Below are 26,764 nucleotides of genomic sequence, written 5' to 3' on the forward strand. Positions count from 1 at the left end.
ATGCTGCCTCATATCATTACACTTCCACCTCACTGTCAGGACTATGCATTCACTGTGACAGTCCAAAGTCATACAAATTCACCTTGGTCTCATCTGGCCAAAGAATGGGTGAGTTTAATCTTGCAGTTTTGTACAAAAGAGCAAGAAGGTGTGCTTTTCCTGAATGTCATCAATACAGGTTGGCATTCTTCACTGTCCTTTACACTGTCTGAGCTGTCACTGAAACTCAAACTTCCACTGACCCCTGTGCAAAGGCTGAAGCACCTGCTCATCTGTATTTCAGAGCTCAGTTGTACAAATAGCACACCGTCTGTGGCATCATTTTAGGCTGCAGGTCTGACTTGTGATACTGTTTCTAATTCTGTACCACATGGTTGCTGCTGCAACTAAGTTTTGAGAGATTTTTCGTTCCGATCATCCTGTATTCTTTTCTGTATTTTTGAAGTCACACAATCACATTTTTCAATTCTTCTGGATTTTTTTTCCATGTGGAATCATGATGTAGACAGACACAGCCCATAGATCGAAAACGCATTTTATAACAGTGTTCATGCAAGTAGACTGATTAGAAAACAGAAATGAGATGATGAAGTTTAAATACCATCTAAGAGGCTTTTTGGTTCGTGTTGTTTTGCACAACTGGATATTTTGGTATGTAGGTGTGTGAGCACACTATCTACATTGTTAATTCAATCCAGCTGTTTGCTGTACATAAATAAGATCTAATAAAAGTATAACTTAATTAACAATGTACATAGCGTGCTCACACACCTACATAGCAAAATATCCAGTTTTGCAAAACAACACTAATTAAAAAGTCTCTCAGATGGTTTTGTACATTATGTATTTAATGTCAAACACTACGGAGGTGACTTGTTTCTGGCTTAAGGAACTTATATGTTTTCTTTTCAAACCAGAATCCCAAAACCAGCACCATGCCTGGACTGATTAACAAGGAGACCCGGAGCGCTCTGCCGCTCAGTGTATCTGACATCACTTCCTGTGTCAGGGGTTACACTCTCGCTCTGACTGCCTCTATGACCTATGAAAATATGGATGATCATGCAATCGAGGGTGAGTGAGATTAATGTGTCACTTCAGTATTGTGTTTGCTAGCCACATTCAACCAATTCAACCAATTTTACAAACATGTGTTTCCTCGTGGGCAATTGTTTGTTTGTTGCCTCTGTTTCATGTTTTTTTACTCTTTACTGCCTTTTAGGGATCTTCATTTATCCACTGGAGGAAAATTCCATTGTTGTAGGGTTTGAGGCTATGATATCCAGCCAAATCGTAACACTGCAAATCAAAGACAAGGCAAAAATTGATGACTGTTATCTGGATTGCTGCAACACATCTAATGGAGCTCTGCAGAGTGGCAGTGGTAAGATTCAAGCAGCTCTAATCAATATTGTTATAAGGATCAGATGAGCAACTGTGTAATTTTGTAGATGTGGTGAAATGACAGAGGAGAATCAAAAAACTACAAATACCCACTGGCTCTGTGGATCATTTTAGGGGCTTTCAATTGCAACAATGGTTTGCTCCCTTTCAGAAACCCTGTTTCCACCTCCATTTTCCACTCTGACAAACCTGTTTTCCTTTACCTCCTAAGTCCCAAAGACAAGACAGACACAGTGATATACTAGCTAGTGGAGCTGCAAAGCCAGACATTTCCCTCAGAAGTTGGTGGAGACCAAAACAGAGCTAAAAGGAAAGTGAACATTGGCTTTAATTCATCCTGCCCCCAGAAATACAGTTTCAAATTAATACTAATGCTACTCCAATGTGTTACTCTTACAAGTGGCTGTTGGCTGACACATTCATCATATCAACTTTAAAGCATGAAAATATGTCAATGTTGCTTCACCAAACTGGCCAAAAAAATCTGTTTACACAGGTTTAAAAGGTCTATTGGGATTTTACATATGAGTATCTGCCTACTTTTCACAAGGAGTACAACTTAACCTGTGAAAACATGTGAAACATAAAATATAGAATGTCTGTTGCAGATATGTGCGTAGCTTTCTACAGTCAACACATTGACAGATTTCAAGAACATGAGGATTTATCAGTCAGAGAGACACAAGGCTTTACGTTACTGGAAATGTAGGATCCAGTTTTTGAAGCTTAGCTCGTATGAAAATGAAAAGTCGGTCTTCTTGTACTGCTTTGAGTTTGATCATTCTTTTTGAAATCTGTCTCTCAAAAGTCCCATCTCTTTCAATATTTCATTGCTCTCTGTTGCATCGGTACGCATTTGGAAATCCAACACATTTGCACCGAGTTTGAACCAAAATATGGTTTAGGATTTGTTAGATATAAGGATTTTATCATTGGTAAATTAAGCAACAGAGTGTGAGATAATAAAAACATTGTAGTATGATGTTTTACTTAAACAGAAGTACCTCTGAGAGCAATCTTAATCCTCAAAGACAGCAGTGATAATGAAAGCCTGGGGTCTCTCTAAAGATCTGCTTTTATCTTAAGTGTAGCATTAGGAATGCGTTGAAAGCCTACTTAGTGGGATCTAAAGTTGCTCACGGCGATATAACTGAGATCTCTACATTAATCTGTAAAAATGACTTTCTATGGAAGGAGTGATTGTTTCGGATGGAATAAAAGAGTGAACGAAGGAATCAGGCCGTTAACATGATGTCACCTGGATAGCTTTGTAATAGTTTTGTCACATACAGAAGCACCATTACTGCGGTGAATGTTTAAAATGAGGTTTCCCGCTGTTCTAATGTGGTGTTACAGGACACATAGTGATGGATGAAGATTTTGAGAGGACAGTGTTGGTGGTTAATCTTGGGATCATCCCTCCAATGGAAACAGTACACATTCTGGTCAGTACCTCCTCTGAACTCTCCACTCTGCCCAGCGGCGGCATCAAGGTCTCATCCCCTCCGGTGTGCACACCTCGGGTACAGAGGACCATCAACGAGGAGCACGGACTGTCCCCAAACTTCTCCAGAACGTAAGAAAAAAACTGATGAAGTCGTGAAAGACATAAAAAGTCATTGTCTTGTTGTTTTATTAGAGAATGATAGATGCAGTGTTTAAATCTGGTATGTTCCTAAATTAGATTTGACTCTGTAAAAAGGATTTTAAGATCCCATATTTGTATTAATATGGATAGAAATTGGCTGTACTAACATTTTGTATATTTATGGCTCCATTGTTCCACTTTTAGGAGGGAAAGACACAACTATGCCTCAAGTCCACATGATCAAACTCCCAACTCTCCTCAGCTGTGGTTGGCTTCACTGCTGGAGGAGGAAGCCATCAACTCAATGGACTATGAGTTTAACTTCCAACTGGAGATACGGGCTCCCTATCTCCTTGCAGGTCAGTGAAATAAACTTGCAAATCTATTAGCATTACATTTCTTGGAAACACTCAAAATCTCAACAAAAAGCTGTAATTTTGAGGCCTTCTGCAATGAAGTGCAGAAACAAGTGTCCTTGTACTTAAGCGTATGTGTGAGTTGTTGATTAAAATAGATTTTATTGAGTGTTTTGCTAAGTAAAAATGTGTATTTCAAGGTGGTATCAGTATTCTTGTGCAGCTCCTGCAAGAAAGCAAATAAATGTATATTCAAAAGTGTCAAACTGTTTCCTTAAACTTAACATCTTGGTGACTTTAATTTCTGGTTGTTTATTCTGCATATTTTCTCAAACTCCATGAGCACTTGGATGCATCAATACTTAAGTTATGTGGTTTATAAAATCTTGTGGAAGTTTGTGCCCGTTCACATGTAAATAACCGCTTTGCTATTGCTGTTAATACTGGATGTGTAGCCACTCGTTAATCGATGCGTGCTGATGCTCTGTGTAGGTGTGGAGAGCCCTTCTCATGCCATCAGAGCTGATGCAGACCCTCTGGCCCGCTCTGCCACCAGTGTTGTCATCACTCTGGCGGACAAATACACTTATGACTACCCTGTCAAAATCCTCATCTACCCCAGCGGTAGGTCTGCCACTTCTGAACTCACTCACAGCACAGTCCTGCAATTAGTCTGTCCTCTGTTTTCAAGTGAAGCAGTCTGGAACTGTTTTTTTTTTTTGTTTTGTTTTTTAGTTCAGTCAGACATTTTTTCACAGAATTATTTTCCAATGATCACATAAGTGAAAAGGTGATTTACTGCCTCACCTTGTGAGTGTGAGTCTCTCATCAGGGAAACTGTTAATAATATATGACATGACAGCAGAGTCAGACTGCATTGTGTGGGTGGGAATTGTCAGGTGATTTTTCTGGTAGGCCTTTCTCTCCGTTACTGCTGTCTTGACCTGCAGTATGTGTGGGCCAGTTGTTTCCCAGAGGCAGGAATGAACCAAGGTCTCACTGATCCAATAGGCCTCTTATGAAGGCTTTGTTCACAAACAGACCTGCGGCCAGTGCTGGGCAATTTAATTCAACCCAGACCGGCGCTGCAATTTCAATCACAACATGGATGCTCAGCTCAAGCAGAGAGATGGACGAAACCGTGCTGCGTTATAGGTCTCTCTGAACAATCCAAAAAACAGAAAGGATCAGTCTGTTTTCATCAACAGCTCAGTTGATTAATGGCCACTGCTGACTATAGGGTTTCTGATAGGTGCATCAAGTTAAATTTAAGACTTTAAATATAAGTAGAATAACACATGTAATGCAAATGAATACAGATTTCACAATCATACTGACCAAAGCATGAAAGACATTAATAACCAAAAAGGGCAATAAAGGAGTATTATTTATTCATCAGTAAACACAGCCTGCATTTGCAGCAGAAAATGAATGAATTCATGGATGTGGAAAATATCTAATTAACTGAGGGTGCACATGAATTTTATGGTCAGAGATCTACAAAATAGCACAGAAACTTTTGCTAGAATCAAAAACATTTTAGGACTGTGTCACTGCCTGCAGCAGGCTACAAACATATTTAGAATGAAATGAAAGGAAACACATTTTGGAGAGGGCAAAAATCGATACTTTTAAAGCTTTTTCAAGACCTGCAAATACCCTGCTCAAATCCCCAAGATTCACTCAACCCTCTGAGATCATTTTGTTTTTTTTGAGACCGAGCTGTGCTACAGCATCTTTAAACACAATCACCCCTTAATTCTAACATCAATATGGGGATAACTGTGAGTTTCAGATTACCACGCTCCCCTTCCCTGTGATGCTGTCGGTTTCGGATATTGTTCAACTGTTGTATAATCTGTCTGCAATGTTTATAGTAATGTCTGACTAAGTGTGTTACTTCAGAGCCTCATCTGCCACATGTGCTGATTGAGAATGGTGACATGACACCGGAGGAGTACGATGAGTATCTTCACGGCCGGAACGATTTCATCAAGGCCACCAAGAAGGACTCTAGCAATGAGAGGAAAGTGAGTGTGTCTCGACATCGGCACCATGTACCTGAACTGATGACAGCAATATCATACCAAACTCATTTTGAGGGGAGAGGTTCACAATAGCACAGTGCCATGAACAATCACTCCATTAAACACTATTTTCATGAAGCTACGTTTTTGTTGAAATGTTATTTTGTTAGGCAGTACAATGCAATACAATACAATCTAATACATTGGCACCACTCACTCTAAATTTCAAGTACACCACGAGTAGAGTTGGCTTCGTTCTGACACAAAAAAGTGATTTCTGCAAAAGCAGTACTTCTTTATTTTGTCCATTTATTTTTTTCTTTGTTTATGACACTATGCCCATCCTGACGGTTGGTTTACGCTACCTCATAACTTACACAATACAAAGAAAATCTGGATATGCAAGGAAAACAGCAACCAAACTGCAACAAAATGTGTTCTTTTAGTTATGCCCATTTTAAGTAGTTTGTTTAAGAAAATATACTTTAATTATTTACACTCCATAGTTGTCAGGAATTCTGTCTGTATGTTATGATATGCGCTACCAGTCGAAAGTTTGGACGCACCTTCTTATTTAATGTTTTTTCTCTTATTTTCTTGACTATTTACATTGTAGATTCTCACTAAAGGCATCAAAACTATAAAGGAACACATATGGAATTATGTAGTAAACAAAAAGCTACCCTTTGCTTTGAGTACTGCTTCACACACTCTTGGCATTCTCTCTATGAGCTTCATCACCTGAAATGGTTTTCACTTCACAGGTGTGCCTAATTTGTGGAATTTCTTGCAGTTCCACAAATTAACTTTGTTACAATATATGCTATATATTGTAAAACTGAAAAAAAAACAGTATGCTAAAATAAACACAAACATACTAAATTTCAAAATGTTAAAACTCTGGCTAACCAACTTGCTGTAATCTACCATCTCAAGAAGCTGGCTAATTTAAATTTAGGGTTAATTAGCTTTATTTTTTTCCCTCTGACATGAATACTGAGCTACAATCCAAATTAGTTGTCTGGAAATTATGTGTACATTTACTGAGATTTTAGTTTTCCAAAAATGGATATGTTTTAAATACAGGTTTGGAAAGAAAAAGTATGTTTTGTTGCTAAGTCTAGCTGTTGCTATCTAACCAGAGAAATAGCATTCATAATCAAGTCTTAACTTTTTATTTTCCTCAAGTAGCATTAACAGCTGCATTTACCTGACTGAATGATTGAACTCAAGTAATTCAGTTTTAACATTATTTTTTAATCATCTGCTTGAATAGCTTTGCAGTGTTTAGGTTTAGCTTTAGCTAAGGCTAGCTGTTGCAATCTAACTAGCTAACTAGGCACTAACTTGAGAGCTTGCCAGGTTGTAAAACAAATTTGTTATGTTGTTAGTTTGTTTGTTTTGTTTGTTTTTGTTTTTATCCAAATATGCAGTTACATCTGCATTTACCTAACAGCATTTTTAAACCTGTTCAGTTTAAATAACACTTTAAATATGGACTACTTTAATAGCTTTGCATCATTTTGCTTTAGCGTTTGCTAACACAAGCTGTTGCTGTTTAGCTTCCCGATTAGCACTTACTTGTCAGCTAGTCAGGTCTTAACACAATCTTTTTTTTTGTTATACCAATTATATAGTATCTGTTGCATTTGCATTATTAAAGGTTCATTTTATTTTTCAACCTGTCTTCTTCGATAGCTTTGCAGCATAGCGTAACATTAGCATACATATATTTTGTTTGTATACAAGCAACTGCTGTTAGTAATTGTTTTCTTCACCATATCCTTAAAACAATACTCAAAAGAAATTTCTGAGGCTTTTCTGAGGAGTTTTCCTTGGAGAGACAGTGGAGCATTATTCCCTTCAAGGCTGTTGTAATTATTATGCATAAGACAAAGTGTTGTTTAATAATGAAAGGACAGAAGACTTCAATGGCCCTCAGCCAGTTAGTTCTTCCATCACTGCTACACCCCTGCTTATGCATGCGTCCATTCACAGCCCTGCTATGATGAGGTTGTTAAGTGACCAGCGGACCTAAACAGGAGGAGGAGAGAGAGCACTTAGCCATAAAAAAAGGGTTTCTATGGAAACACTCCAAAGGCACACCACAGTCTGCCTGCACGTCTACAATAATTGATGTGCCCTGTCGACTTGGTCTCTTTTGTGGGTCCTTTTCTGCGTTTATAAGTGTTAAATTTAAGCCCGTGCGAATTCAAAGAGTTTGGTCATCTCATGGTGTAAGTTCCCATTAATTCATGCTCATGGTTTCTTTTGATTCGTCTGTCTTTCCAGGTAGATATAATTCACAAGCGACTCCATAAGGACATCCTTCACAACCCTGTGGTCATGTTGAACTTTTGTCCTGACCTCAAATCTGTCTGCTCTGATCTGAGGAAGGTTCACGGTGAATTTATCTTCCTTATTGACCGCAGCGGCAGCATGAGCGGTGTTAACATCAACCGCGTGAAGGTATTCTTATCTCAGTGTGGTGTGTGTTGCAGTGATGCCTTGTTGCAGACATACATTAAGGCACATGCTGATTTACATATAAATTACACTACATGGCACACTCCAGATTATAGAGTTTTTTTTGTTCAAAAGAAATTATAGTTGGCACAAAATACATCAAAATATTCAAGGTTTATAAGAAAATTAATGGAAAGCAACTGCATCAAAACATGTCATTAGAGGCTGTATGATTGCTTCGTGGGCTCACAGCCATACTGTGTCTGTGGTCTGTGGAGATTATAAATGTAGTTAGCCAGCAGTGGGAAGAGCGTGTACACAAGGATATTGATTGAACAAATCATTTACTATTCACCAAACATCTCCCAGTTGCTAGATTTTAGACAATCTGTGAGACCTTATCAGTCTTCATGAGAGCCTCAATCAATACCGGCAGAGCGGAGTCAGTGTCATTCAAGGTTGCTTTATTTGTTAATATGTTTGTATGTTGTTTGGCTGCTTGTGCACTGACCCTGCCCTGTGATGTAATACTGGATGCTGTTTATTTGTGACTCACACTGGGGCTTTTATTGAACGAGTCTGATACTATGGAGTCTGGGCTCAAGACCAGGGTGAGCCTGACAGTGATTTCATGACTATTCAAAATTGATCTTTTCAGGAACTCCTGCAGAATACTGTTGAACATATCTGGAAAACTAGAGTATTATATAGTATATCTTTTCTTTATCAAAGCAACTGACCAGATATTTTGTTCTGGATCGTGTAACCAATGTGGTGTTTGTGCTTTTCACTTGAATAGAGGTTTAGTTGAGTATCATTGTAAAAAAAATTGCCCCTCAGCTGTAGAAGAGACAGTGATGGAAACTGCATGATGCCACTCACTCCTCTCCTTGAGAAAATCTGTTTTGACAGCCATGTAGAGCACTGTGCTTCCATTCAGCCACGCATTTACAGATGTAGTTGTATTGCAGTGGGAATGATCACATAGATCCACAGTTCATTAAGCACCTAATGAGCAGACGAGCTTTGCCTTTAATTATTTAAATGTTTTTTATTTCAGATATCACAGTCTTTGCTCAGGACTCAAATCTGCTCTTCTCCTCAGGATGCCATGGTGGTTATTCTCAAGAGCCTGGTGCCTGGCTGCCTTTTCAACATCATTGGCTTTGGATCTACATTTAAATCACTGTACACAACCAGCCAGAACTATGAAGAGGTAATGTAGCTCTGTATAATGAAAGAGGCACTTCACTTTATTAGTCATGAGTAGTTCGGCTCAGACACAGTTGCACAATGTATTGCTTTGGATGGAGAAAAAAATCATGTCTGTCAGGAGTAAAGAAGGAAATGATTTTATGTTGAAAACCACGGTAGAAATGCCCCAATTCAATATTCAAGATCAGAATTGGGGTCAATTTTTCATCAGTATCAGCACAGACCTAAGTCTGATCCTTTGTTTGCATCTGCTGTCACATAGATGTTGTAAAGAGAGAGAGCACAATTTATGGCAGGATATGAAAGACGCAATTTTTTTAATGTTTTTAAATCAATAATTGGCAGCTTTATCAGTTAATAACCAATTTATTTATAACACAAATTGACTACAGTGGACATTGGCATTGTGCTGACACAGCCACAAAAGCAACTCGGATTCCCTTTGAGGACGCTCTTGGTGTCAGTAGGAAGAAGAAACTTGCAGCCGAACAAGGTCATCTGCCTCAACTGGTTTGGGTGAGGGTATAGGGGAGAGGCAGAAGGAAAAAAGGAGATCAGGGAGAACAAACTACTGGACAAATAAGACATAAACTTAATAACATGTAATTATAGTGTATATATAGACAGAGAAAAAGTGAAAAAGAGGAGAGTAGATGGGAGGTGCCCAGTGCATCATGGGAAGCCAACCAGCAGTCTAAGCCTCCAGCTCCTCAACTAATGATGCAGGGACACATGAGGCACCACCAGCTATAAGCTTTATTAACCAAAAAAAAAAAAAAAAAAAAAAAAAAAGGATTTAAGCCTGATCTTAAAAGTATAGACGATGTCTGCTTCCTGAACTCAGATTGGGAGCTTTTTTTTTGCCAAATCAAGGATTACATTTTGAGAGCTGTTAGCTTACATTGAAAGATCACGTTGAAAACACTAAAATATCTGAAGTTTGGTGTCCGATTAAATGTGTTATGGTAGATATAGATGACAAAGTAAATAGGTGGACTAAATTAATTAAATCTTGTATGAATATATATAAATAATAGTGTATTTAAAAAAAAATAACATTTACAATGTACAGCTTTTGTATTCTGCACTGGTTCCATGTTCAAACTTCACATTTTTTCCTCAATGCAATTAACATTATCTTGAGGAAATGACTGTTGCAGGCACCGTTTTTTGATGATTAACATTTTGCTTTGAAATGCAGCTATGATTATAATATCAGCATGACACTGCTGAATGTTGTGATGTGCTTGACACATTACCTAATTTAATACAACACCTTCTCATCTTCGTGATCCAGGATGCCCTGGCCCTGGCTTGTGAGTATGTCAGAAAGATCCGAGCTGATATGGGGGGGACCAACATCCTGGCACCGCTCTCCTGGATCCTGAGGCAGCCGGTGTTCAGTGGACACCCCCGCCTGCTGTTTCTGCTCACAGACGGAGCCATCAGCAACACAGGCAAAGTTATCGAGCTGGTCCGCAGCCATGCACGCTACGTCAGGCAAGTATTACTGTTAAAATACCGTTAAAACACTCTGCTCTAAATGTTAGATCAATACTGAATGACATTGTTAGGGATATTGTCAATATTGTATCACCAGAACTGTTGGGTTCTAAACATGTTACACAACGACCCATTCGATGCTAACTGTGATTCATACCTGCAGACATTTAACACAAAGGCTGATGTGAGGAAGGGAGCTGCTTGACTAGGAAGTTACTGTACATTGTGTCAAAACAAATACAAGTAAATTCATCTCCTGGTTATGCCCATGACACAGACAGAAAATACAGAGCCCCTCTGATAACATAAAATCACATCTCTGGTTTGCCAGGGAGCTTAAATGCAACACCTGGTTGTGGAGCTGTAATCCTCTCAAAATGAAATCTGGGAACATGCAGCTTATGTTGAGTCCATGTCAAACATTAGATATCACTACAAAGAATCTATCAGAAAGCCAGCTTTTGTGCAGCCTCGATTTGAGATTAAAAAATGACAAAGCCGTGTTAGAGCTAGAATAAGGAAATAGGAAAGCTCCCAGCGGCTTATGAACACCAGCTGCTAAATTAGAGAGAGCACCGGTGGCACAATAGGTCTGCAGTACATTGGGGAGTTTTTTTTTTTTTTTTTTGCTACTTGCATCTAAATGTCACATTGTGAATTGCTGTCCTGAGTCACTTTGGAAATAATTGACTTTAGTCTTCCTGCTTTTAATGGATGGCTGCCCCCAGATGATTGAATTAAGTAAATTATCAACACTTCCTGGGTCATTAACACACTGTTTGCAAATCAGCACTGCCAGTCAGATACAGACAAACAATGATGAATCTTTAATCTGAAATTCCATGTTAGGTTTTTAGCCACACTGTAAACATTGAATGCTGTTAAACAGTTTCTAACTGTACATTTTTGTTATGTTGTTTCACAGTTTCCCTGTTTTGTTGTATTACAGATAATATTTAGTAAATTAACAGATGGGAAATTATTTTCTTTTAAATGTAATCCTAAAAATACCACAATTGTAAATTATGCTCACATAAGTTATCTGCATTTTACCAGTAGCTAGTCATACTTTAACATTTCACCTCAAAATTACACTATTTTCTTTTACTATATTGAAATCAGCAAAAAATGTATATTATTGTATATTATAGATTGAAAAGTAGTAAATCATCTGCAACTGGCATTTTACAGATTTTCTCTGTTTTGTGAAATTACAGAAAATATCTGGTAAAATCACAGATACAGGGTATTAAATTACATGTTGATTGTTGAAAAAGGAAAGCTGTATATAATTTTTTGCCTCAAAAATCTTTAAAAAAAAAAAAAAACAACCAAAAAACAGTAATCTATTCTCGTCCAATTTGTGACTATAAAATGACGTAGTTTTACAGTATTGAAAGCAACTAAAATAATCATTATTTTACATTATTTTAGACATTTGCTGTTATTTTCACAGTCTTTACAGTTATGGAATGTAACAATATGTTACAGTATTCCACTTTCTTTAACCTTATTCTTTTCAGGTACCCTTTGCTGCAAGATTGTCATAGTTTGTTTTTTGTTTTTTTTGTTTTTTACAGTGTACATAGAAGGTGACTTTTCCATTTTAATCTGCACTGTCTGATTAGGACAAAACTGGTGCAATGAAATTGGCCTCTGTTAACAAAGGAATCACAATAGTAAAATTAAAAAAGCATCAGTTAACCTCAGTGAAGAACTCTGGCAAGCAGCAGGCATGTTTCTACTTTTCACTATAAAAGAAAATGTTGTTCCATCTTATCCTTGATTGTCAGCAAAATGTGGTGCACATCCTGAGAAAACACCTGTTGTTGTGCTCACGTGTCTCGCGATCTGTCCATGGACTGCAGCATTTAATTTGTTTGTGCAGATGTTTTACGTTCGGCATAGGACAGAATGCCTGCAGGAGGCTGGTGCAGGGACTGGCGGCAGTTTCCAAAGGAACCGCTGAGTTTCTGGCTGACGGAGAGAGGCTGCAGCCCAAGGTACTCGTTGCCAGCTTTGTGTATCAGCCTTGAGAACAGTCAACGAGTCTGAGGGCCACTGGAGTGCCATTATACAGCGGTTTCAAACTGCTGAGTGTCTGCCACTGGTACCAATTAGGAAATCACATCCTAGAAACGCCATCCATTTTATGTACTTGTCAGATAGAAGCCATGTTTCATATATGAAGACCTATTTTGGTGGCCTTGTTTTTACTCCACAGATGATAAAGTCCCTGAAGAAAACCATGTCTCCTGTACTCAGTGACATTTCCATTGAATGGCTTTTTCCTGAAACCAAAGAAGTGCTGCTCTCCCCTGTGGGCAACTCCTTCTTGTTTCCAGGGGACCGCCTGATCGGTTACAGTGTGGTTTGTGACACCACCCGCTACCATGCCAACCCCAAATCTGTAAGAAAGTGACAAATGACTGCATGCATGATGATTTTCTGTGTTGTGAACGTTTCAAAAAAGGAACCTCATATTGCACCATGTTGAGTTTGATAAATCCTTTAATCTTTCCACTTAAATCTCTTCTCTGGTGCCGCTGAAAGGAGTTTGAAATAAATCTTGAGGGAGGTTAAAAAAAAAGGGCTACTTTGAAGAGGCTTTTTATCAAACCTTGCGAATAGGTCTTTATTGGAGCACTTATTTCAGATGTGTCACTTACTCAAAATGTCAACAGGATAAGAGGAGGCGATACAGCATGATGCGCTCCATGGAGTCCACTAGCTCAGTGTTTTATCATTCTCAAGAAGAGGACTTGCTGAAATCTGGCGCAGACAGTCAGGGGTCCTCCAGGGAAGCACCTTTTGGCGACTCCTACCAGGACTCCATGACAGACGGCAGTCCTCTTCCCACAGAGCCTGACTCCATGGGTAAGAACTGACATGATATATGACTGAGATTTACATTTTCATAAACTATCTGTGTGGAAAATGTGAATTTGTGTCCTCCAACTTCTACAGTTTGCTGTAACTTCTTGTATGTTCATGCACTGATCATTTGCTGATGTCCTGTTAGGTGGAAATGATATTTTTATCCCCAATGGTGAAGTTGTGTGTTCGTTATTTCACCAGGCTCAGATATTTGTTAGATGATTGACATGAAATCACATACGCTTGTTCATGGAACCCGAAGCATCTGTCCTGTTGAATATGGCAATCTCTTGACATTTTTCATGTAGCATCACTATGAGGCTTATATTTATGGTTTTGAATGAAATGTCTTGACAGCAGTTGGATGGATTGCCATCAACTTAAGTGCAGACATTTATGTTTCCCTGAGGATGAATTTTAATAACTTTAGTGTTCCCTTAACATTCTGCCAACGCCCCAGTCTAAGATAACAGAATGCTAAACATCAGCATGTCAGCATTGCCACTGTGAACATGCTGTGCTGGTGCTAATATTTTGCCCAAACAACCACTATCCTCAAGTACAGCCTCACAGGGCTGCAAATTTGTCTGTTGCTGCATTTGCCAACTATCTCGTCAGATTTTCAGCTTGTAAAGTATAGTTTGTGTTGTAAATCAACATTTGTAAACATGTAAAATAGAGACATAGCAACATTTACGTTGCATTTACATTGTCTCGAAGTTTATTTCAATCAAAATTCTGCTTTAGGGAGGGTGAAAGGAAGCACAACAGCTATTTTTCTCTATTCAGGAAAGCAAACAGCAGAAAAACTGCAGGGAACTGCGCATGTTGAGTCAGGATTCAAAGGTTTTATTGTCGTATGCAGCAATAACAGTGTTGTCAGCGCAATGAAATGCTTAGTTCCCATTGTCTCTGCATAGTGCCGTGATGGAAATATCTACAGAATTCACTCATTCATCACACTGAAAGAGACAATTATTGAATATAAAAGAACAATGCCAATGGATATGTACAGGAGAACAGTAATATTTATGGTGCAAAAGGTGAAGATCTTCTCAGATATACTGGAGCTGAAAACATTGAAACTACAAGGAACAGTGCAAAAAGTTGCTAAAATAATGTGAAAAAAAAAGTATATACAAAAATACGCAGTGGTGTTGGATTAGTTAGCAATCATTCTTTCAAAATGACACAATCTTACAATTATTTGTTTTTACATTTTCTGACTTGAATATTTTCATTTTTGAAAAAACAAACACCAGGTTTTGATAGGACGTCACCAAGAAGACGTGCATACAGTACCAACCAGATAACAGACTACAACCCAGCCAAGAAGGTCTACACTCCCAGTGACCCCAGCTCTGTGATGGCAAAGAATCCACTGAGGAGAGCAAAAGTCCAGGAGCTAATTGGCCAGATGAGTCCTGAACACGAGGCCCAGTGGAAGAGTGACTACCAGGTGATATCTAGTTTGCAAAATATGTCTCATTCAGTTTGTAATGTAGCTGCAGCTCACGTATAACACACAGAAAATAAAGCATGGAAGGCAGGAGAATCTAAATTTGTATAATAGCCTTGTCAAGCTGTCATTATGTAGAAAATGATATTTGTATTCAGACAGTGTTGACAAATTAAACATCCACCTGACCTGTGTCTGGCCTGGGAAGTAATCAAGAACAGACAATGTGCCCTCCTCAGTAATGAAGGGCAGCATTTATGAATGGCAATTAGGGGTGAATATTACTCAGGGAGCAGGTTAGTGTAACGAAACAGAATGTTAAAGGCTGTGAAGAAATTCTATCTTCTTTTGTAAACCCACGCGAGGATCTATTACCTTCTTGCTTGACTGAATAAATAAGCACAGCAACATTGTATTTTTTTCCACAAATGAAAGGAGCATGATATAAAACACTGCAACAACCTGAGGGCTTTTACTCTTGTCCTTAGAAACCAAACAGTCCTGCCGTTACACTCCTTTGAAATATTTTTATTGAACACAGCACAGCGAGAATTTCCAGTTTGTTGTGTTGGTATTTTTGTCTCTTCATCAGAAAAAAATGACAAATATAAGACTGATGGATGCTTTTCCTTAGTTTTCACCATTTTATAGATATTTCAAAAGAAGAAAATGACCTCCAGAGTAAATGACATGCAAATGATTTCAGACTCCTTATATCATTAATCACTTGAAAGCACGTTGAACTCTGAGCCTGAGTGACCACAGAAATGAGCAGAATTACAATTAGTGGATGAGCTCCCACGCGTTGTTAAACCTGTGAGCACCAGGGTACTTTGAATTATATCGCTTTTATGGTTTCCCACCACAGCTGGCAAGCCTGTGTGCCACATCGTCCAGAGGGCGTCCTGGCAGCTGTCACAGGTCGCTCCCTCAGCAGGAGCCGCCTTCGCAGCAGGATGCCAACTCCGAGCTTCATTTCCATTCACAGCCCCAGGACAACCGTCCGCCAGGCGGCAACAGCGATACGCCTGCGACTCGTAGCACTCCTGGGGAAGATGGATCCAGATCATCCACAGACAGCCCATCTGTTGGCAGCGTCGGAGACATAGGTGGGAACACAAACATTTTGTCATATTGAAAAATGTACTGAAAGCATAAAACTGGCATTTTTGACAAGTCCTTACAGATAAAGACTCTTTCAAGTCAACGGGAAAATAGATTTGTTGTGATGTCAGTTAATTACAAATTTAAAATGTAAAATTAAAAAGGTGACATTACTATGTAGAAATCTGTTTTCACTTTGACATGAAATAGTCTTTTTTTTTCCTAATTTCTTGTCAAAAAAAAGCCAAATAAGTTGACCAATGATTCAACGTTGAAAAGTAACCAAAATGGAAAACCTCCACAGGAGGTGAATATATCTTAAAGGCAGTGTATTTTGGCATTTTTGAAAATTCTCATGTTCACATTGTGGTTGACAGTTAAATGAAAAGTTTCATTCTAATGTAGATATGAAGCTACAGCCAGTCGCTGGTTAGCTTAGCTAAGCACAAAGACTGAAGACCTCTTTAAAAACCCTATAAACCTCACTTATTTAAACATTACATCCCGTGAAGTGTAAAAATAGCATGTTATGACATTATGTCCCAAAATATTTTGCGCTTGAATAGTGTTTGGTCAGGTGCCACAGAGATTGCTTATCTTTATGCTAAGCTAAGCTAACTGTATGTTGGCTTTATGTAGCGATTAACTAATAGGCTATAATGAGCCAAAACCACAAACAGATTTATTAAGGCTGTTGTGACTGTTACTGATTGAAATACATCTGACATTTTAGTCTTGACAGATGATTGAGCACAGGAAATGGGTTTCTATATCTGGGGACAAAACAGAAAATTGTCTTAGAAATAAATTAATCAAAAGAGGTAGCATTTTAAAAACCCGTTATTAAAGTACAATTCAAGCAGGATAAATGGAGAGAGATAGAAGCAGGAGATAAATTAGTTTAAGATAAATCTAGTCCAATGAAAATAAAAATGCAACACACAGTCTGATTGATTAAAGCACATTCACTCAGGTATCAAATTTTGCTCCTGTGATATTTCAGATGGTTATGGACACCAGTTATGTCAAGCAGAAACCCCACAGGAGACCCTGACTTCAGATCTGGGTGCTGCCAACCAGCACAAAGGTGACTGCAAGGCTGTAGTGTCTGGACTGCTGTGTGGGAAACCAATGAAGTGGGAGGTGGTCTTTGATATCAAGCCTTTCCTGAATGGCCGGGAACGCGAGGAAAAGGTTCACGAGGAGCTGTGGAACGAGACCTTCCACCACCTGGCCGGACGCTCCATCATACAGGACTTTGAGCACATGGCGGATAAGGAGTGTGAGATTGAGCACGGTGAGCTGAACGAGGAATAAAGTTGACATTCAGTACATTTTAAGGAAATTATAAAGACATCAGACACAGCAATTTCATATGAAACCTTCTCTTATTTGTTACTGAAATTTTAGACTTTAAATACTTTAATATTCTGACTCATTAATGGTATTCAAAAGCATCAATACTACTATCCTGTCTGTCTGTTAGATGCAAGGTTACAGCTAGCAGCCAGTTAGCTTAGCTTAGCTTAGCTTGGCTTAGCAAAAAGACTGGAAAAAAACAAAATAATCTGGTTTACACAAAGAAGACACGTTAAGAACTTTAGAAGTGCTGTTAGGTGGATTTTGTCAAGTTTGGATGGAGCCAAGTTCGCTGTTTCCCCCAGTTTCCAGTCTTAATGCTAAGCTAAGCTAACAGATACGTTTCATGATATGGTATTCATGATGCATGAGTTAATTGTAGTTGTTTGGAATAATGTTAATCTTTCCATATAGCAAAATATTGTGTACTATGATGATATCCTGTGATATCCTAACTGTTTTCTGCATTTTGTGATTCACAGGGTCTGGCAGGAAGTACCAGTTATATGCTATTCACACCAGCAAGGCCTGCAATATACTGAGCAAATATACAGCGTTTGTCCCCATCGACCTGGACACTAATGAGTATTTGCAGACACATATTGAATATATAAACCCCGGTAAGTGATATGGCTTAAATGAAAAGACGTTTTAGGTTTGAGTTGAACCCTGCCATCAAAGACAGACTAGACAGACTTCTTTTTGTAGTTTGATGTTCAGGAAAATTGGCCTGCAAGAGTTAAATGAGAAAGTCAGTGTCACTCTCATGTCTCATCATTAAACAGGAAGCGTGGATTAGCTTAGCTTAGCAAAGAAAAAACACAACTCTTCCCAAAAGTAATGTGCTAGCACAAACTGAAGCTCAGTATTCATATCTTGAAAAGCCGAAACAACTAAAGCAAATTATTACTCTTTCAGAAAATAATCAATTTTAATTATCAACTAATTTTTACAATCGTTAACCCTCTGAAGTCTAAAATGCAATGGCATGTTTGAAAGGCAAATTGTCTTTAAAGAAATCACCAAACTACCCAATTTATCAGAGCCAGAAACTAAAAACAGAAAGAATCTTTGGATTTTCAACTTTCTAAATACCCTGTAACTACTTATCTGTGATGTGCTGTTCTGTCAGAAAACTTGACCTAATCTAAGCTTTAAATCATGATTTTTTTTTTTAAATTGCTGTATTCTATATGTCCTGTTTAAAAATTAACCAAAAATAAAAATAAACTGTTTGCACTGAAGAGATTCTGAACAAAATACAAAAATTCTGTGTTCAGCTGAACTGCAGTCTGTGTTCACAAAGAGCAGATAGGAAGGAAATTAAAAATGCAAATAGTAAAATAACTATTGTATGCATGTATGTTTCCAGTGTTCGTAACATCTGTGAACCTGACACCTGGAACAATGTTGTACATGTTGCAAAATAATCAAAAAAATTCAGATTCTTTTAATGATTTATAGCATTACTACTGTGCCCAACATTTTCTGAGTTCTCTTTAATTCTGTTCATGGTTGTGCTGTTTTCAAAGAGGTGCAAAATATTATACTGAAGTGAAAATGAGCCCACATTGAACAGAAATATGCCTAGAAGCTGCACAAGAATCAGTCAAGCAAAAATGGCAAATAATATCTGGCTTGAGGTCCTGAAATATGAAACTTTTGTGCTTTTCTCTTTTGTTTATGTTTTTATTTTTTAGTGTGTTTCCTACATGAAGTAAGGCATTTGAAAGAGCCACTAGTAGATTTTCAAAACTTGCAATGGGATAAATGGACAAATCAATAATCTAGTCTGATTAAACAAAAACTTTGATTGGTGAGCAGCAGCAACTCTGGGAAAGTCAGAAGAAAATATCACTTAATGAGACTAAAATCAATTTTAGCTCTGGCTTAACTCCAAATGTAAAATCGTTTTAATCTAGGAACACTTTCAAATTGTGCAGCACAGGCCAAAGACAGCTTAAAAACAGATTATGATTCAGTTTTGCTTTCAGGTGAAGGTCTGAAGAAAGGCTCGCACTCCAGGTCTCGATCTGGGAGCAGGAAGACCAAAGGCTACTCCATCGGACTGGGTCGCTCTCAGTCTGGTGGTATGTCGGAGGAAACCGAAGATGTCCTGCTGCTCAACAGTAGGCTGCTTTTTTGATTCTGAGCTCACATTTCAGTCCCTGAGGGGAGCTTTAAATCCTAGATCAATAACCAACAAGGAATGCAGGAGAAATGAATAAGAGAAGAGCTGTAGAGGAAGGTAGATAAAAGTCTTGGGTTGAATAAGAAGTAGTGAGTATTCACACAAAGGAATGTCATTCATTGGGGAAAAGGTGATTTTTGATTTCAAACCTGCCCTTATTTGAAATGTAAAGGTTGCAGTTTTACATCATCAGCTCTGTTAGAAAGCTGTGTGCTAAATTATATTAAGAAAATACTCCAACTTTAACTAAAAAGGATCGAGTTGGATCTGGTCTTCAGTGGTGGCATAGCAACAGCAGGAGCTAAGACCAGAAGGTGCACAGCGGGCAGCGATGCAGATGAGTTGCATCAGCATTATTAGACAATGCTGTCTTTTATAACAGAAGAGTGTCTTCTTAGATTCGAAAACATGAAATAAAGCAGGGCTGACAATTAGTTTTAAATCAGTTTCATCATTATCCCAGGTGCAGAAGAGGCTGCCTCTCCATGCAGCACACCCTCCTCCTCTGGCTGGGAGAGGTGCAGCTTTACAGAGGGTAAGTTTGACACATTGGCCGGTTGTCGAATTTACTGTCTCCTCAATTTTCCTTCACAAAGACCTTGACATAAACTGCCAGGCGGTGTGTTTTCTGGGCAACAGAGTGGCTTTTTTCCAAATGTGAAACATGAGATTATTGACGTTTTAGTCTCTCTCCTTAAAAGTGATGACAGACCTCAACACGATTTTGTGGCTCGTATTGACAAAAGCTGTCTGGACCTTTTTTTAAAAAACTAAACAAAACAATGAGCACGTACTGAAGACACATAAGCAAACAAGAGGGGTTTTACCTGCACAGGCGAGGCAGCTGCTATCATAAACCGGATGTCCTCTCCTGTCATTGTTACATCTCAGTGGGTGTGTTTTATTCTTGATTATGTGACACTCGTGTTGAGAGCTACATAGCGAAGTGTCTAACTCTGCTTTTCTGTCTCCAAGTCTACCAAAGGAGTCCATCTGTGACCTCTGACCAGTCGCAGAAATCAGTGGAGAGCCTTTTTTCTGCCAGGTGGGTGATTGGTAGCTGAGTGGCATTATTATTCTGCTGCTTCACAGGGAGGAGAATATTTTGAATGTCTTCATCCATTTCTGTCAGCTGATTTTGACTTAGAACATGCAGTCTTGAGGTTAACGCATCAGGATAATGCTGGAGCCGTCATTTGCTGTGAACATATAAAGATTAATTACAATTTGATCTCCTCTTAAAAATCAAGACCGAGAGTCAACAGTCCTGCTAGCAGCACTCTGAAGATAAAAAAAATAACTAGTTGGTTTGATGTCTGGCAGGATGAAAAGTTGTTTGAATGAAGATAAAGTGGCGAGTGGTTGAGAATGGTTAAAATTTTGAAAATAATGACATGTTTTCTGACACTATGCCCTGGAAGACTGTTAAAGTGTTGCATTCTCTTGTGAAAAGTGACAATTAGATGAGTAAATAATGAAAGAGAGAATTCTGCTCACCTCTGCACAGAAGAAGTAAGAAGTGATGCGGCTAATGACACTGCAGTTGTTAAATAATAATATACATGATAATGAAACATTGCACATGAAGTTAAAAAAATATTCTGCTGAAACTGATACTGCACAAACTATTGAGAGAAGTAATATTGCAAATGATACTGATATTTTTGTCCAGATTTAGGTGTCTGATTAGGGTTAGTTTCTGCACCAAATCCATCAAATATTTGGTGAAGCATTTCACAAAACACCCAGTCATTTGAAGGCTTCAGGGTTTATTTTTAGGATGCCATGCATGTTCTCCTGTAGACATTCATAGTCTGAACACTTTCATGTCAGTCCATTCAATACTAGTCTGAGATATTTCAGTCCGGACAAAGGGCGAGACTGATGACCTTTCCATCCCCAGAGCCACGCTGCTAGCATGGCTTAAATATCCAATCGCATGTAGCAGAACATTAAAAAGAAACTGTTGCCTGTCTATCCTGATGGAAGCCGTCTGTTCAATCTAAAAGTGATTTGTGCCACACATAGTGCTCACTGTGTTTCACACCTGCACGCCCCCTCTCTCCTCTGTAAGGTTGGCCCTCAGCAGGACTCGTCTGCTGACTCGAGCTGCCAAAGGATTCATGTGTCGATCTCACAGCAAGTCGGGGGATTCAATTGGAGAGAGTGACAACGAGAACAAAGACTACATTCCTCTGGTGGGGAACACATCTATACAAGTGAATGTTCTGTCAACCTGCATGCTTTTTTGATGGACACTAATTTGAAATGAGTGTAGATTTGCCCAGAGAGACAAATGTGTCACTGCCTGCTGAGTTTGAGGTTATGTGAACAATACGGAGCCTTATTTGTGTTGAGGCCTCTGCAGACCTCCATCTTTGTAAATTCATTCAGTCTCTCAAAAAAACTGGATAGCAATAAAAGCAATACAAAAATGACCAAAAAAGCATCTGTTTTATTAGTCATACTGTTCATGCTCAAATTAAAAAAATAATTACTAGATAAAGAGTGAGAACATATTAAGTTTACTAACGGTATCCTAAATAGACCATCAAAGTAGCTGTATAAACTATGCAACAATTTCATGTTTTTCACCTAAAACTAGTGTAACAGCAAACCACAGATCTGCCTCCTTTCTGACTTGCAAAATAAATTCTCAGCAATGGATTAATCGGGCCTAAAGCAGCATCAGTGCTTAAAGTTATAAGACCACAACTCACCACTACAGGAGCCAAGATGTTGAAGGAAGCTTTCATTATGCAGCACAGACCACCTTGACAATGTATTATTCATCACTTCCTGAACTCAGTGGAATGAAATATCAGTCAGAAATGAATAGCTGCAGAAAAAAAAGACACATAGAATAGTTGCACCAGAAAAAAATTTCATTTCACATAACAACGCGGAATCCTTTTCAAAGCCAAATCACAATAAGCCGTTGATTATAGCAGGAAATGATGACCTTTTTTAAAAAAAAAAAAAAAAAAAAATCAGAGCAGAAGAACAGAATGCATTCAAAGCAGCTGTTCAGGTGCTCCCCCACTTTTCTTTTCATGCAAAATACAAAAAATAAATAAAATAAAGATGCAAATCGATTTTCAATTAACTCTGACTGCACCCCCCCCCCCCCCCCCCCCCCACAAGTTCCACTACACTGCTAATTAAAGGCTGTAAAATATAAAGGAAAAAAAATTTAAATGTCAAACTGTAACTATTTCCTTCTGTGCAGGTGTTGTTGCAGTTAGCTAGTGGTGCGTTTCCCCTGGATGCAGCCCTCTGTGATGCCATTAGTGTACCCATGGACAAGCTAAAGTGGACGTCCCCCTTCACTAGCCACCGCACCAGCCTGGGCCACCTGTCTCACTCCAGCAGCCGCCGCACAGAGAGTGCCGATGGTGGCAGCAGATCACCATTTGAGTCAGAAGCATTTCAGCAACCTGCAGAGCACACCGCAGGCATCCAGAGCCCTTCTCATCTGTCCAGGAACGCCTGGACAGAAGCTAGTTCCTCGATGTTAGCCAGTCCATCCAACACGACTGAGCCGCCGCTCTCCCCACACTCCCAGACGGACAGTTCGCGTAGCTCTGGGTCAGGAGGCTCGGAAACAGTGTCGCCCGGCGGTATGCTAAAGAGGATGCTGGATCCAGAAAGTATGGTTTGGGCCACAGCAGTGGCCCTCGCCTGGCTGGAGCACAGCTCTGCCAGCTATTTCATAGAGTGGGAACTGGTGGCCGCTAAAGCCAGCATGTGGCTGAGTGCACAGGACATCCCAGAAGGCCGAGATTTAGCCTCCATCAAGGCCGCCGCCAATCAGCTGTTCATCATCCTCAGGCACTGGGATGAAAATCTGCAACTGAACATGCTGTGTTACAACCCTAACAGTGTCTGAGTTCCACACTTATCCAGGCCACTGAAAGTACTCAATCCCATATGATACTATGCTAACTGAGGCTGTACTATTCTCTGTTCAGCAGTATGTCTTCTGGAGTCTGATTTTGCAGTTGTGAACAGTGTGTATTTCTTCTGTGTGTGTGTGTGTGTGTGTGTGTGTGTGTGCTGTTCCTACAAACATATCACAGGCTGCAAGCTAATACCTCGCTGGTGCCATATTCAGTAGCTGGATCTCTGTTAGCAAAAGGATCTACCAGAGTGATGCCACAGATCTGAGTTTCAAGGAGAAGAAGGTCAGTGTTAAAATCGTAGCATGCCGGGCCACTGACCATTAACGTGAGAAAAGCTCTTATTGTCATCATATTGATGTTATGGGTAGAATTCTACAAAACAAAGGCATGAGAAAACTGCTCCACTGATTGTCACATACTGTTTTTACAGCGTTTTCTGAATTGACTGTTGTGTGAGAAAGAAAAAAAAACGCGTTAAGAAAACATCCGGGTGTAGGCTAGCAGTACTGCCACTCTTTTCTAATGCCTGTTACATCACAGTGTTATTCCTGTTTGCCGTTTTTGCAGTTTAATTTTAGCAGAGACAGAAAAATATGCAAAAAGCTGAAGTAAATATAAAACATATGTTACAGTTTGTTTAAAAAAAAGTAGTACAGGTGGGAATCTATGAATGTGTATCCCACTAGCATGTAGTTATTATTTACGATACATAGAGTTTATAGTTTTTCACTTATCTGAGTACATCTGTTTTGCAGTAGAAGTTTTGATCATGCATTAGTTTTATGAGTCGGCTGCACCAGCGGTTTGTAAGTTCAACATCGGCCAGTTTATGAGCAAAAGTTTTACTATGTATATGAATTTTTACACTCATTTAAAAGGAACTGTGCTACACAAACTAGTCTTTAAACAGAGATTAGTTGTTACTTAATATTTACACCCTGTTACTAATAGGTTTAACTAACAGTTGCATAGTGAACAAAATCAAAAACAGATGTTAGTTTGCTAAAATATTACCTGGTCAGAATAGAAAAGATGTAAAGGGATGTGGTTAAGGCTTGTCCACAACAATACTGAAGAATATATGAATTAGGAATATGTAAATGTAGAAAACAGAAATATATAAATATATATTGTTTTTATTTGTATTAAGCTTCTCATAAAATAACACCTCAAGCTACAAAAGTTTAAAAAATAATGTTTGGTTAGTATAATCAGATGTTTCCCACTCACTGTGAACTACATGAATACTACTTAGAATTACATAAATAAAATTATGTAATATCCACATATACAAATGGGTTTAATGCTTCTCTCCCACTCTGAAACTGTCACACGGGTGCATATGGCGATTTACTGTTTACATAGTTGATTGCTTTTGATTGTCTGACACTACAGGTGTTTTCTATTTATTTGCACATTATGCAGCTTTAATTATACAGTTAAAATGATTTGAAACTAGCTAGAGGTTAGAATAGATCACTAATGATGGACTTAGTAATGGATTTTCAAACAGTTGGTGCCACTCAGTCCTGATAAATACAGAATGTGCTGCAATCCGGCTCTGGCAATCAGAGAGGAAAGGCCCCTGCTAAGTTGTCATTGTTACAGCTAATTTACCGCAAGTGCCTAAACAAGGTTTAAAGTCGGCAGAAAACGTAAATCTGCTCACTGCAGTAATGATTGGTTCTGTCTTTTAAAATATACAATAGGTAGCTTTCTTTCTTTCTTAAACCTTTCTTGATTTATTTCTGGTCCATTTAAGCATTTTTCGGCATTTATTCTCTCCTTTTTTTATTTCATTACAGTGTTGCTTTACTCAGGTTTTTTTCCACTCAGGCTGAGTTGCATAAGTCCGTCTGCATGAACACAGGTGTTTATGTTCTAATGTTTGATGAGTGAATTGCCTTATTGGAGCCAGTAGTGCAGTATTTTACTCTCTGAAATGAGAAATACAGCATAGATGTCAAATAGTAATATTTTTGTGTTGTAGTTGCAGTAGTAAGTGCAGCTGTATTTGTAATAAGTTGTATTTTTCACGTATTGGGTCGGTTGTTCAGTGCAGTATCTTTCAACTTGCTGTTTGTGCCTTTATAAATGATTGTTGACTGTTTGAGGCTGTTGAAAGTTTCTGTAGTGTCTTTATAACTGTTGATGCTATGACCAGCTCTGCGGGTGCATGTAATAAAAGAATTCTACAAACAAAAATGCAGGTCTAAAGCTATTATTGGCCCACTGATGGCAACAAGAAGTACCTCAGGGACTGGTGCTTGGACCCCTGTGTTCTTAGTGTAGGTTCTCTTACTATGCTGATTATAAGTCAGCCATTCCACATGTAATCAATCAGTACCTCCCAGTGCCTGACCCCCTAAAAATCAGCTAATATTGTTGTGCAATAACTTTAGTCCATCTATCCATTGTCTATACACCGCTTAATCCTCATTAGGGTCGCGGCGGGGGGGTGGGGGGTGGGGGGGGGGCTGCAATAACTTTAGTATATTAGGTCCTCAATGTGCACATAATAACTAACTTGATTGTACAAAAAAAAAATCATCTGATTCTGAAGGGATCAGGCCGAAACTTTTTGTCAGATTTGGTTGATTTTTATATGAAATGGCCCACCAGCTTTGCCTCATTCAGTCTGCTTCATGGATAACGGAGTCCCACCTTCAACTCTCTCAAGTTTCAGTCACACCAACATTTTCCTTTCAGTTGCTGCTCTCATTACAACACATCAGTCTAAGGGCTGCATCCTGACAAAACCAATGAGAGTGTTGTGAGTCTGCAGTCTCTCTTCTTAAATCTAGTTCCACTTCGCTCCTAGTTGTCACTCATGATATTCCAACTTGGAAATCCCTTGTGGGTTAAACTGCACCACACCTATAAAAGAGACCTTTGTGAAAGTGTTGTCAGGACTCGGGTGGCTGTAGCTCAGGTGGGAGAATGGCTTGTTCACCAGCTGTAAGGTTGGCAGTTACCAGCATCCTGCATGCTAAAGTGTCCTTTAGCAAGATATGGAACCCAGTGGCAGGTGAGCATCCTGTGTGAGTATGTGTGTGAATTGGAAAACACTGGAAAGTATTTACAGTTTTGTATCAGTGATGACAGGTGTTTTCACCTTTGTTGCAATAGGTTTCTATTTAGAGGCCTCAGTTTTCAAAGTGTTTTTCAAAAGAAGGTTTTTGTTTTTTCATAAGAGGAATCACTCTTGTTAACTTAATATAAATATTGAGAGATGATACAGTTTTAATTGAATTTGATAATTGTTGTTTACTCTTAATGGTTTGTTCTTAATCCACTGTGGTTTAGACTGTAC

The 26,764-nt window shown here is 38.8% G+C and overlaps 1 protein-coding gene across 1 annotated transcript in view; it reads left to right on the forward strand.

Annotated features, from left to right (window-relative positions):
• The window catches only part of vwa5b1 (von Willebrand factor A domain containing 5B1), a 28,817-nt gene extending 3,161 nt beyond the window's left edge, over nt 1–25,656 (forward strand). Inside the window, exons 2-22 of the mRNA XM_035944092.2 lie at nt 918–1,074; nt 1,223–1,384; nt 2,761–2,980; nt 3,197–3,351; nt 3,841–3,972; nt 5,254–5,378; nt 7,668–7,844; nt 8,947–9,057; nt 10,354–10,556; nt 12,448–12,562; nt 12,784–12,969; nt 13,244–13,436; nt 14,699–14,895; nt 15,764–16,004; nt 17,003–17,296; nt 17,841–17,978; nt 19,353–19,487; nt 20,013–20,084; nt 20,525–20,594; nt 21,624–21,747; nt 22,779–25,656. Of these exons, the coding sequence (XP_035799985.1) occupies nt 936–1,074; nt 1,223–1,384; nt 2,761–2,980; nt 3,197–3,351; nt 3,841–3,972; nt 5,254–5,378; nt 7,668–7,844; nt 8,947–9,057; nt 10,354–10,556; nt 12,448–12,562; nt 12,784–12,969; nt 13,244–13,436; nt 14,699–14,895; nt 15,764–16,004; nt 17,003–17,296; nt 17,841–17,978; nt 19,353–19,487; nt 20,013–20,084; nt 20,525–20,594; nt 21,624–21,747; nt 22,779–23,438 (3,849 nt within the window). The 5' untranslated portion in view covers nt 918–935 and the 3' untranslated portion in view covers nt 23,439–25,656. The remainder of the gene's footprint in view (nt 1–917; nt 1,075–1,222; nt 1,385–2,760; nt 2,981–3,196; nt 3,352–3,840; nt 3,973–5,253; nt 5,379–7,667; nt 7,845–8,946; nt 9,058–10,353; nt 10,557–12,447; nt 12,563–12,783; nt 12,970–13,243; nt 13,437–14,698; nt 14,896–15,763; nt 16,005–17,002; nt 17,297–17,840; nt 17,979–19,352; nt 19,488–20,012; nt 20,085–20,524; nt 20,595–21,623; nt 21,748–22,778) is intronic.
• Nucleotides 25,657–26,764: the final 1,108 nt, after the last annotated feature.

The sequence above is a fragment of the Amphiprion ocellaris genome, chromosome 8 (assembly GCF_022539595.1).
Source record: "Amphiprion ocellaris isolate individual 3 ecotype Okinawa chromosome 8, ASM2253959v1, whole genome shotgun sequence".
Taxonomy (NCBI): Eukaryota; Metazoa; Chordata; class Actinopteri; family Pomacentridae; genus Amphiprion; species Amphiprion ocellaris.